The sequence below is a fragment of the Medicago truncatula genome, chromosome 4, assembly GCF_003473485.1.
Source record: "Medicago truncatula cultivar Jemalong A17 chromosome 4, MtrunA17r5.0-ANR, whole genome shotgun sequence".
Lineage (NCBI taxonomy): Eukaryota > Viridiplantae > Streptophyta > Magnoliopsida > Fabales > Fabaceae > Medicago > Medicago truncatula.
The window spans coordinates 49,614,947-49,627,341 of NC_053045.1; the positions used below are offsets into that span (position 1 = coordinate 49,614,947).

General features: G+C 33.7%; 1 protein-coding gene across 1 annotated transcript; it reads right to left on the reverse strand.

Moving 5' to 3' along the window:
• Positions 1-714: 714 nt before the first annotated feature.
• LOC11407436 (putative glucuronosyltransferase PGSIP8) lies at positions 715-7,355 on the reverse strand. The gene is made up of 5 exons (XM_003608665.4): positions 6,800-7,355; positions 3,892-4,150; positions 2,417-2,618; positions 2,157-2,304; positions 715-1,551 (listed from the first exon to the last, which is right to left on the reverse strand). Exons 1-5 carry the CDS (start codon positions 7,066-7,068, stop codon positions 1,011-1,013), a joined length of 1,419 nt encoding a protein of 472 aa, XP_003608713.1. The 5' UTR covers positions 7,069-7,355; the 3' UTR covers positions 715-1,010.
• Between the last annotated feature and the right edge of the window lie 5,040 nt (positions 7,356-12,395).

A 12,395-nucleotide genomic window follows, 5' to 3' on the forward strand; every position in this document is an offset into this window, starting at 1 on the left:
AGGAGCATTAAAGTTTAGGACTACCCTTGGTCGAGGGATAAACCTAACTTATACGCCATGAAAATCTTACAGTTTATGACCTTGTTGAACGTGAGGCAGAGGAGTAGAGCCACAATTTTATCACCAATACGCTCCGGTATTTGATAGATCAATGCGCATGTTGCTGATGTTGGAACATACAAATGAGAAGTTGATTTGGAACAATAGCCACGATGGCAAATATACTGTGCATTCTGCATATGACCTTCTGAAAGAATCCATTGTAGACAACACTGACGTAAAGAAAGCCAGACAAATAGACGATGATATGGAGGTAGAAACAATATTGGATGTGATAGAAAGGCCAACACATATCGGTCACCATGGTGGCATGGTGCAAGAATTACTCGTGCTTGTGAGCGAGCTTGTAGAAGGAAGGGGCTCGGCAATAGATGGTTAAAACCGGGGCATGGAGTGTTAAAGTGCAACGTAGACATAACATTTAGAGAATCAAAGGTGCTTTGGATTGGGCATATGCCTCTGGAATGACAAGGGTGTCCTTGAAAATCTCCCACCATTTTTAGCTGGATAGTTATTCTTGAAGTGTATAGATATCTTGAAATTCCATTGAAAGTTTGAGGTTAGTTTTATCAAGTGGTGAAAAGATTTTGCAGATGATATTCATGCTTTTTTGAATTAAATCAAATAAGTTCGTCTATTAAAAAGAGTTAAGAGTTGTTTAAAGGTTTAATGATGTCTATTTCTTTGATCCTATGTAACTGTCTAATAGGCTTACAAAGTTTAATACATGAACAAATCAGGCATATCATACACCTATCTAATCAACGGCAAAACAATCTTATATATACACCAATAGCTTCTTAACTTCCTCCTACTGATGAGTGCAAGTGTCCCTCCCACTCCAAAAATCAGTGAATAATTCTAACATAAACTTTTGTAGGGTATTCCCCTTTCAATTTTCAATAACCTTGCCTGACTTTTTTCCTGCAAATATTGCCCAATTAGACACCTCAATATAATTTGTTGAACCAAGAAGGTGGTGAAGAGTCACCTAATCTAGGCATAAAACCTTCCCTTTCTAAGGAAACCTGAAGTCCAGCCATTATCCTTGTAATAGATGTCCACAAAAACGGCGCGGCACAAAATGCATAACCAAACACACATAAAGCTCTTACTACCCCATCCGGATACCAAGGAAACGCCATGACAATTAAAACTCCAATAATACCAAACCACGGCATCAGAACCGGTAACACTGGAAGAAGAAAAGCGTTGATTGCAACCAAACATAGAGACAAAGAGCCGAGGAAATACAAAGGCCAGCCTAGCATTGGGTGAATTGTCGGAGGAATGACGAAGAAGGGTGTTATATATGCAGCAAGGATACTCCATAGAGCTACTAGTTTGAGGATGTTTTGTACCAATGTGATGCTCTTATCAGAGCGGCGGTAGCATAATTTTGAGAGGCTTGGCCTTGCCAAACGAGTCAGTGCTATTATTCCAAGATATATTGCTGATTGAATAAGTATCACAGCCATATCTGTACCATACCTGACAAAAAGAATGAACCAATTCTTACTATAACTTGCATATTTGTGGGGAAAATGGTACCATAAAGAATATGAACATAATACTCTGAGATCTCACTAGTCTGTTTAAGAAATCCATTGTTTTTAACATCCAATATGTTAAAAATGAAAAGGTTAAATATGTTTTTAATTCTTACAAAGTACCTTACATTCAAGTTTAGTTCTATTAAATTTTTATCCTACGTTTGGTGTCTCACTTATTCCAGGGTTCAAGAATCGACCTCACCACTTGTTTTATGATTTCTATTGATTGAACAGACAAAAATACAAGGTCTATATATGCTACATGAACTTTTAAATTGATGTGGCATCACGTGGCACACGCTCGCCTAAATTTATGCATTTCCAATCAGCTGAAAACAAATTTTAAGAACCAATTCTTAAATTAAAACATGGAATAAGTGGACTAAACTTGTGAGAAAAAAGTTTAGTGGAACCAAACTTGAGTATTATGCAGAGACCAAAAACATACTTAACCAGAACGAAATAACTAACTTTGTGACTTTTCATTAAAATGAAGCACAATTCATTGACACAATAAGTCAATACGCTTATTTTGGAACTTACCCTAAAGTTTGAAGACGCTTTTCATGCCACTGGAGGCCTAATGGCAGGACAGGCCACGCCCACCAATACCATGGCTTCAACCATGGTGCCCCCGGGAACGTAATCACACTATTTGGTCCGCATGGTATGCTCCAGCGAAGTTTAAGATCTGGAAGTCAGGATCAATGTGTTAGCATGAATTCAGATTGCACTAACTAAGCAAATAAGAAAGTGCAGTTTCAAAAAGCTAAAAAAGGTACATTTTTTTCCTTTTAACTTACAGTAGTACGAAGCATCCATTTGATAGCCTAAAGGAAGTCTATATGTTCCATCAAGTTTGGTGCCATTTGGAGGTGGATGAAACAATGTTTTATCAAGCAAATCTGGGAAGTAGCTAGCTATGAAACCCTGGTCTGCACCATCTGGATTTTCTCTCCCATTCTGTAATTCATGAACCATGTCCTTGAACACCACCATTGACGGCTGCAAGTATCATATAATTAGAACCCATGTAATATAGATCAACTAAGATGATTACTTTCAAGTAAATTTGTATCTTTTTCATATAAAATTTCCTGCAACTTTTGTACAGTTTTTGGTTACCCAATAGATGTGACTCAGTTGGCACTTAGCAAAACATTTGAGCTTGTGAGTAAGGGATCGTCCACAATACACACCTTTGGACCAACGATTAGTCTCATAGTTGGCTCAAAACGACAAAGCTATGGGGAAATACCGGGGTGGGGATTTGACAAGGAGTCAAAAAGTCCTAATTACGTTGGGTTATCAACTAGTTTCTCTCTCAACACCTCCTTCCTTCATGCTAAAGACTAGACATTTGGAATGTGTTCCGAGTGGTCTAAAAACAAAATCAATAACAGACTCGGACACCATCTTATATTTTGAATCGAGTCTAACTCATTCATTATCTCATCCAATGTGAGATTCTAACAAGTGGAACGCATAAAATGCAAATTCCACGACCCATTTGAAAATTAGCCATTAGTTTTCCATTTAAACTATTATAGGCCACATTAAAAAAATGATATTTGAATATAAATTTTGAATAAATATCCTCTCCTTTTCAAATATCCCTACTTGTGAAGGGGAGCTACGATTGACTTGGGAGAGATTTAGCTTCGCTCCCTTCCCCTCCTCTTCTATGCCTTCCCTTTCATTTAGGGGCGGAGGGAGAAGAGGGACAGGCAGGTGTTATGGTCCCCCTCGGGTTTTATAATCTATTTTTTATAGTTACACTATCAATTACACTATGTCCGTGAATGGCTAACTACGAAGCAATTTTTGCATGAAGATATTAGATATAAAAAGTCTGATGCACGAGTGTGATGTGTAGCGGAAGATGTGGATACATGTTTGCTGCTAACTACACTAATGAGATTCGAGAGATGAAATTTAAGATTTAGAGTTGTATAATTTGAATTTTGAATCTATTTTGTATTTTACATAGCAAAAGGCTCAAAAAACCAACAAACTACTGTGCCAAACCGTTGTTTCATTATGCAACATACAAAATATATTATATAAACATTAAAACTGTGATCATGGTCCTCTTAAATTTGAATTCCTTTATTCGATACTGCTTCCTAGCAAAGAGACCATTATGCATTACAATTGTCAATAAAACATGAAAATGAAAGAATTTAAAGGCAGTAAAAAACATGTTACTTTTGGTGTTATGCTGCACCTGCACTTTCGTGCCAATTTAATTTTATAGGACTATTTTGGACAAATATACCTGCAATACGAAAAGACCTGTATGGAAAACGCAAGGATTGATAAAGACAGCACAAAACTGTCCACATTGAAACAACTCGTCTGTATTTTGTAAGAAGAGGTTGTCAGCATCCAACATCACTACCCTGTCATAATCCAATAAGCTCCAAGCATAGAGTTTGTTCAATGATAATTTAAATCTCTTGTCAAAATTATCTTGATGCTTGTAAGGATTATCCATATTTTCCACTCTCACTACTTTCACACCATCTTCTTTTTCACTGAACAATCCACACAAAAAAAAAAACACTAAGGTAAATTTTCCAACTCAATTATCAACTAAAATAATTAATACGTGCATGCACGTAACTGAACTTGTGCAATACATAAAAAAAGTACTCCAATACTCCATCAAATTGGTTATCTTGGTAATTTGGTGGACCAAACAATGTCCTTTTATTTCATATAACGCCAAACCCTGATGTATATGTATTCACTTTATCTAATTAGTCTTTGGGAAAAAGAAGAGCATGAAAAGAAATTAAACTTTAGTGATCAATTGCTCTGATGAGTGGTGTATATTGACTTGAAAATTAAACAAGTGAAATACTAGATGTCGGTATTCAAAGACTTTAGCATATAAATCTATGTAGTCACAAACTTTAAAGGTTACATTATGCATTTTTTTTCTCTCTTTGACATATTAATCCTTTAACTTACTTCGATATAGTTTACATTTTATTAGACTAAAAAATAAAAAAAAAATACAATTCAAAGAGCCTGATAGTAAAACTCACGCACACTAAGTGAAGAAAAGAGGGACATTGCATGTTCAAATTTAGACCCATGATTCAAATGTCTCTGTAACTTTTTATCATATGAGTTACATTTACGAAACAAGTTAGATTATACTTTCAAAAGGATTAGATCAAATCTAAAAAAAAAAATTGACAGGTTACATGCCGACCTACTTCCATCCCTAGCCAGAAATCAAAAGGATGTTCTTAATTTCACATGTGGGTCTCCACTTCCCCTACAAATTTTGTTCTCTATCGTATAATGGTATGGCTGTATGGACCACCACATTGCACAATCTAAATCCTTCCTATCAATTTCAATACTCCTGTCACAACTACACATAAAGAAGCTTCAATAAATAGTACGTACATTATTGGCAAGGATACGCTGTAGTTGAGAATTATATTATTGAAGATTATTTTCTTGAAAACATGAATATTTTTTTTTTAATTTGACAGAGCAGAACAAATTTAAGTTCATATATCCTAATTATGAACGTATAGTTTTAATTTGCATCAAAATATGAAAGAGGTGTTGATAAGTATAATAAAGAAACATTGAGTTCAATTTTTGCTATTCGAATTTAATTAATTTATTATCTGTAGATATGCAGATAATCCTAAAAATGTTAATCGTGCTTAACGAGTCGGGCAGGGAGCCTAAAACTCAAGAGGTTCATCACATTGAGCTAAAAACAATCACTGACGTGCTTTGGACATCATAATTCTCTCACATTTTCATTAAATCTTTTACTCCTTTAACCAGAGACACCAACTATCTTTCCCTCAAGTTGAGTTCTATGCACACAGGATGCTCTCTTATTATTGGAAGCTTTTTCATCCACATACACTTGCATCGTCATATACTCACACATCAACGAAACACACTGTTTGATAATCACTTTGTCAAGAAGATATTTCATACAATAAGTCGGCCACCTTTAGTCAAACCCTTAGCTCAACACTATTATTAAAGTTTCGTTTAAACATGACAAGTGTATTCCTTTTTGACGAGATGTGTATGTGTAGATCCTTTTTTATAAATTAAATTATGCGTAGGACAAAAATTTAGATAATTAACGATCAATCTCTAATCCATAGTTAACAAATAATTTTTCCAAGAGGAAATATGGACAGCTAGCAATACTTATTATTTACCTTCTACATCATCTTACCAAACCTGATTTTGAATTGATTCATATCATTATCACTGAACAATATTTAGAAAATTAAATCAGTCCCGTAATCATAAGAAACATACCAGTTTTAGTCTTAAAATATTTTAAAGATAAATTTTATCTTAAAGAAAGAGAAAACAACAATAAAGACAAGAGACGAAGGAAGCAGAAAAACCAATGGTATGTACAGAAGAAGGACGGTTGGAAAAGTGTTGGACTATACGCGCAACTCCAGAGCGTTTACAACACCACCGCCACTCACAAACTCACAACGCATGTGACAACTTTTCGCAGCTAGTTGTGACTTAAAAAAGGAAAGTAACCATATATACATTTAAAAAGGGAAAACATCATTTTATTTTATTTTTGATATTTTTCTTGATCAATATTTTATTTTAATTTTCATCTAAAAGGGAGGAAATTATGTCATTTATTATTAGGTTAAATATGTTTTTATTCTTTATAAAATTATTAAGTTTAGTCTCTACAAGTTTAAGTTATTTGTAATATTGTAGTTTGTAAAAATAGTCTCTATTTTAATGGTAGTTTTATTTCTTATAAAATTAATTGATGATATATTAAAATTTAATAAATTGAAATTCAATTACACTATATACTAGTAAAAATAATCCGATTCAGACAAAAAAGTAAAAAATAATGAGACTTTTAACCTAAAAAAGTATACTTGGAAGCGCGTGTGGACCCAGAACAAGATTTTACGAGTATCTTACATAAGATACCATCGTAACCGGACAACGACGGTGGTCATCCTCCTCATCCATGCCCCCAAATCCATAAGCATCGTAGACAATCAAAAAGACCAAAAATTGGTCTTATTCAAAACTATAATAACATTCATTTTTTTCTTTCATGTTACCAGAAGTTGTAATAAACCCAAAACAAGTGTAAAATAATGGGGGAAAATGAAGTGCAATGAATGAGAAAATGGACTTACAGAGCTCGAATCCAACGAAGAGGAACATCAACAGAAGCAATGACAACAAGATCGGCTTGAACATTAAGAAGAGCAAGAGATTTAAACAGAACTCTTATTGCTATGTAGAACTCATAGTCCCTTGGTGTACCCACATACATCATAGTAGCATATGCATTTTTGTGTTGAGCTTTAACAACTAAGCTCCAAAACCCCAATAATAATAACACCAGCAACCACCATTTCATGACATTGTTGTTGTGCTCACGTTGCTGCTCTGCCAAACCCATCAAGTGTTTGTTTGATTGATATTGATATGAGTAGAATATTTATTCAATCTTCTCGTACTGTGTACTTTTTCACGCTCTCAACGTGTTCCTTTGCGTGAGTGGGGTATAGAGTTTTTTCTTCCGTTTTGGGTTTTCTGAGGAAAAGTAACGGAAGAAAGAAAAAGTAGATAGAGAGTTTTAGAATTTAATAGGATAAAGAAAAAACATAAACCGAGGAGAGGAGGACAAAGAAAGGAGGAAGAAGGAAGGAAAAAACAGCTTTTATTTGGGTTTTTTTTTTTTAGCGCTCCGATCATTATTTTATAGCATACCCTTATTTATTTATGAGCAGTGATACAACTATCTATCACAATTTTGATGACAATTTTTATTTGTTATCTTCTTATTGGTCCAATATAATATAGAGAGATAAAATAAGAATATAATGTGAATATGAAAAAAAAAAATTTGTCATAAAATAATCCTGCAAATATCATTTCTTCTTAAAATATCTCGATAAGTAATTTTGTTCTTTGAATGTGAATGAGCAGCATAATAGTCCCTAAACTATCAAAATTTTAAAATATTTTTTTTATTGTATATTATGTTAGTTATTTAAAAAATATATTTTATTAATATTGTCATGTTAATAAGTGCTTATTTAGTGTCATATCAATTCACATATGAAAAGAGCTAACGTCGGCATTAAAAAACTATTTTAAGGTTAAAGACTATTTTGCTAACGAAGTGCAGTGCCCAGTCAAAAATTATTTTAAAATTTTGATATATTGAAAATTATTGTGACTACTAGTTACATATTCAAGAATCATAATAACTATTTATCCAAATATCTACTTTACCGACCCCCTCTACTTGTACGTGTGAATTTTAATAATTACTTTGTCATTTCGTTTGTTTTGTTTATCTATTAAAATCTCTATCTAAAAGTTCTAGCTCAACTGACAAATGCTGAAATTACAAGGTCGGACGTCGTGACTCGAGTTCAAATCTACAACTTCACAGTTGTGTGTGAGTGTAATTTCAGTGACTTACCACTTTATTTAAAACAAAAAATATATATCTACTTCGCCTTCCTCTATGGTTTAAGTAAAGTTTTGGACCCCACACTTACTTTTACTTCTCAATCAAAAAACACATGTTTTATCTAGTTTATTGTAAACAAGACATAATTCTTTTTTTACGATAAAAAGACACAAACCCATTTTGGTATAAGAGTTTTTTAATCACAAACAAAAATAAATTGGCCACTTTCGAAAACGGGATTTTTAGAGAAAATTACTTTGGTGTATGCATTGATACACATTTCTCTCTTTTTCCTCATGTCCTAACATAATATTATCGTGATTTTATAACTCTAGAGTTCCTAGTTTCTTGCTATTTATTCGTTTCAAAATTGTTTCAATGTGGAAACAAATCGAGCACCTAATAATTCAGAATTTAAATAGAGAACGAAATCAACCCATCAACTCATTATACATGCTAGCAAACCCTTTTTTTTTTTCTTTCTATTACGCTAATGTGTGTTAATTATAAATGATAGTATTTTATATGAAATTTTTATTAAAATTATAAGTAAGAAGATATAAATTTTTGTGACTTTTATATTATGTCACGCACCAAAACATGTTGGGTTTCGAGAGAGACAATATCCTTAGCTAATAAAAATGCTAAAATCAAAATCTAAAATTGTAAAATGAAGGCCATCCAAAATATTATCAAAACTGGTGTCTATACCACTGTCTCTCAATATGTGATCTTGTGAAACGCATGAGTGGGCCCTAGAAGCCACAAAAATGCAAGAGGAAACCAATGATGTTGAGTATAAGCCCAACCCCCAACTATAATAGGTAAAGAAGGATCCTCCATTGAAGGTTCCCAAAGAAAGGAACTCTACCAACCCTAATGTCTTCCACCATCATTTGTAACTCTTTATCAAACAAAATAGTTGTCTCCTCCATGTGCATTGGCTGACATGCCCTTAGGCCTAAAAATATTTCAATAATACTTATGCACGATCAAAGTAGAAGAAGCTCACTAGGATCCCTTAATTTTGGAAGAAGATGTTTTAACTCAACAACCCTTACAACTCTCTTCATGGCCAACCCCTCGATAAAATCTCTATCCTGACTAACATCCCCTCGAGCAGCTTCACCCCCAACATTGGCCTCCCAATGTGCGAAGGAACAACCCCAACGATGCTTATTATCATCACACGAAGGTCAAAAGATCTCAGTCCTACAAATATTCAATTCCATGTCTAGTAATAGGGACAACTTCCAAATGGTGCCAAGTGTTTTAGACTCATCATCTGAATCCCCCTATGATAATCCCATCATCAAGATACCAAGTATGAAGAAAAAACTTGCAATTGTATTTAATTTAATTAATAAGAATGTGTAACACAAGAGCAAAAAGGAGAGTCCCCTTCAAGTCAACTTGCTGCACTCCAGTGACTTACATAATGTCCATCCGTAAGGTATAACCTCGCTGCCTAACCATAAATAAATTGAAACCACAAAAAAATAGATGGGCATCCTACCCTCACTTTGCAGAACAGTGTTGACTTGTCTATACACTGAACATAGCCAAAAAACCACCTCCATTTCACTTGATCAACATCTTGTTGGCATTGTGAAAATTGGCATTTGCACCACCTAATACCCTGACACCAAACTGAAAGTCATTGAGATATTTTGCCACATCTTTATCGACTCTTTCCATATCAACCTTGGATACCATGCACCTCCAAATAGTACCTACCACAATAGGTGAATCGCGCCATCAGGCTTTAATATGGTGTCAAGGATGCTGAAGCTACAAACTATGCCAAACTCACTAGGCATCTTCTTCTTTGTCGTAAGTCGGCCACTGAAGTGATATAACATAAAAGATCTCTTGCCACAACACCTTCACAACCTCTATCATGTGTCCATCTGCAACCTTACGGAGGCGTTGTCTGGTGTTATTGTCCATCTGTTTGACTTTCTCCACAATACACAATCAACTAACTTGGTGAAACCATCTACATGAAATGTGCAACGGGGGAGCAGTAACAACTGAATCTAAGCACATGTAGAACTCAACTCAGCAACCACATGATAAAGAGATCTTTCAATGTCTAAGAGAATGGAAGACGACAACTATGAGGTCTTTATCGATTCAACCTTAAATAACGTTTATCAATCAATTGACAACAATCAATCAATTAAATCTGACACTTTAGTTTCTAGTTCAATCTAAATAAAATAATGTGTTTTGTTTAATTGACATTTTAACATGATATTGTAACATGTTCTTTTTCTCAGTGGTACAAATTAATATGTTTGTCATGATATTGGACAAATTAGTACCTTTATCCGTTGTCACACGTTGTCAAAATAATTAAAATTTCACAAAATGCAGTACAAGGTATTTAACATTGATCGTCTCATAAGAATTTTTAATTTATCAATATCTAAGAGTAAGATCAATTTTATTTATTTTTTCATTCTTTTTTTTAGGGGAGGGGGAACATAAATAATACGCGATGTTGTGTGATCTATATGGATCGTTCGTAATAATTTAATCTTTGTTGGAGTAACGACCCCTATTGAACCCTTGATGGATGGGGTGAAATTCCTTCTCTATAAGTGGTTCTTGGCGAAGTTCCCTACTAGCTCTTGCTCTTGCCATGAGTAGGAGGTACAACTTGTCATATGTTGGAACCGATAGTGGTGTTTAGACATTTACTAACGTAACTCTTATTTTAAATAATTACGACCCATTTCTTGAACTTAAAAGTTCTATCGTGTGTTGTTCATTTGGAGTAGGGTTTTTTTCAAGGCATAACACGACTCTCTTTTTTCTTTATAAAAGTTGGCTTAATCTAGATGTCTATTTCATAATAATATAGTTTAAATAGAGAATAATAAGTTTACACACCAGATCCTTAAAAAAGTTTACACCTAAATATGTGGATGTTCGTGTCGTTTTATGCTCATTACAAAGTCAAAATTTACACACTAGATCCTTAAATAGGCCGGGCAAGTATAAACAGGGCAAATGCAGATTAAGTGGCGCGGGTTATTTGATTTGTTTCGTGAAAAAAGTCTAGAGCTACTTTTACTTCCTTCACACTTTTTTCTTAAAAAAACAACATCCCTCTTATCAATTGAGATAGAAAAAAAAAAATGCACCTTTTTTCTCACGTTTGGATGAATAAATCTAAACAAAATGGTGTTTTTTTTTTCCTTCGTTTGAACGGATATAGAGTGAGCACGGCCACAAGACTTTTATTAAATAGATTCAACATGTTATGAAAATTCAAGACTCAAATATGATTTGTTATTATTTATTTTTTGACAAAATGATTTGTTATTTGTTAAAGTGTTTTATCAAGTTCGCCGGACCCTATTGGAGAATATATCTTAACTTTAAATTAATTTCAATCAACCTATCTCAAAGTAAGCTAAATGACGATTAGGATATAAAAGATGGCAGCATTTATGTATGATAAAATTTTAAAAGTTCGTTACCACCTAAATTTTTAGATCAAAGTATTTTTCGTAGGTCAATATACTTAAATAGGCTTGGATGTTAGGTTTGAAGAAGCTTTTGAATTGGTATATGACGTGTTACTTTCAGTTAAATAAACTTTTCAAAAACCTGTTTTAAAAAACCTTACCTTGTTTTCATCTAACGTGTACTAAGCTATAGGGTTAATGTCCTAAAAAAAAAGCTATAGGGTTAATGTTATTGGTGATCATTTGCTTTCCGTATGTAGCACACCACTATTCCCTCGTCAATTATTATCGATTTAACTGCAATTTTACCCTTCAAGTATCGCAATTTGGTGATTTCAATACCCCGTTTTTAAAAACAAATTTGCTCCTCCATTTTTAACGAAAAATTTGCTCCTCTATGTTTACCCTTAGTTGCAGTTGTATGCTCCCCTCTTTGTTCCAACCAATCTTGAGTCAAGGTATACTCGTTTATCCAAAGTGGAAATCTTGTAAATGCTACTAAAGAATAAAAAATGCTAACTTGTGCCTCAAGAAGAATGAGAAATGCCAAAGAATATATGACATAAAAATACAAAATTTAAAAACTTGGATTCACGTTCAAAATAGTGTTGATATTCAATGGATTATTTTAAGTTTTCTTTTCTTTCATGTTTCATTTTCTAATTTGAACGTTTTATTTATTCTTTCATATTGGAGTTGAAATGGACGTCTTCGAATCTGATGTAATTCAATTCACTTTTATTCTCATTTTTGTCATGTTAATTTCAAAAAATGTCTGCAATTATCTACAATACCACTTGGGTTGACCTAGTGGTATTGGCTTGG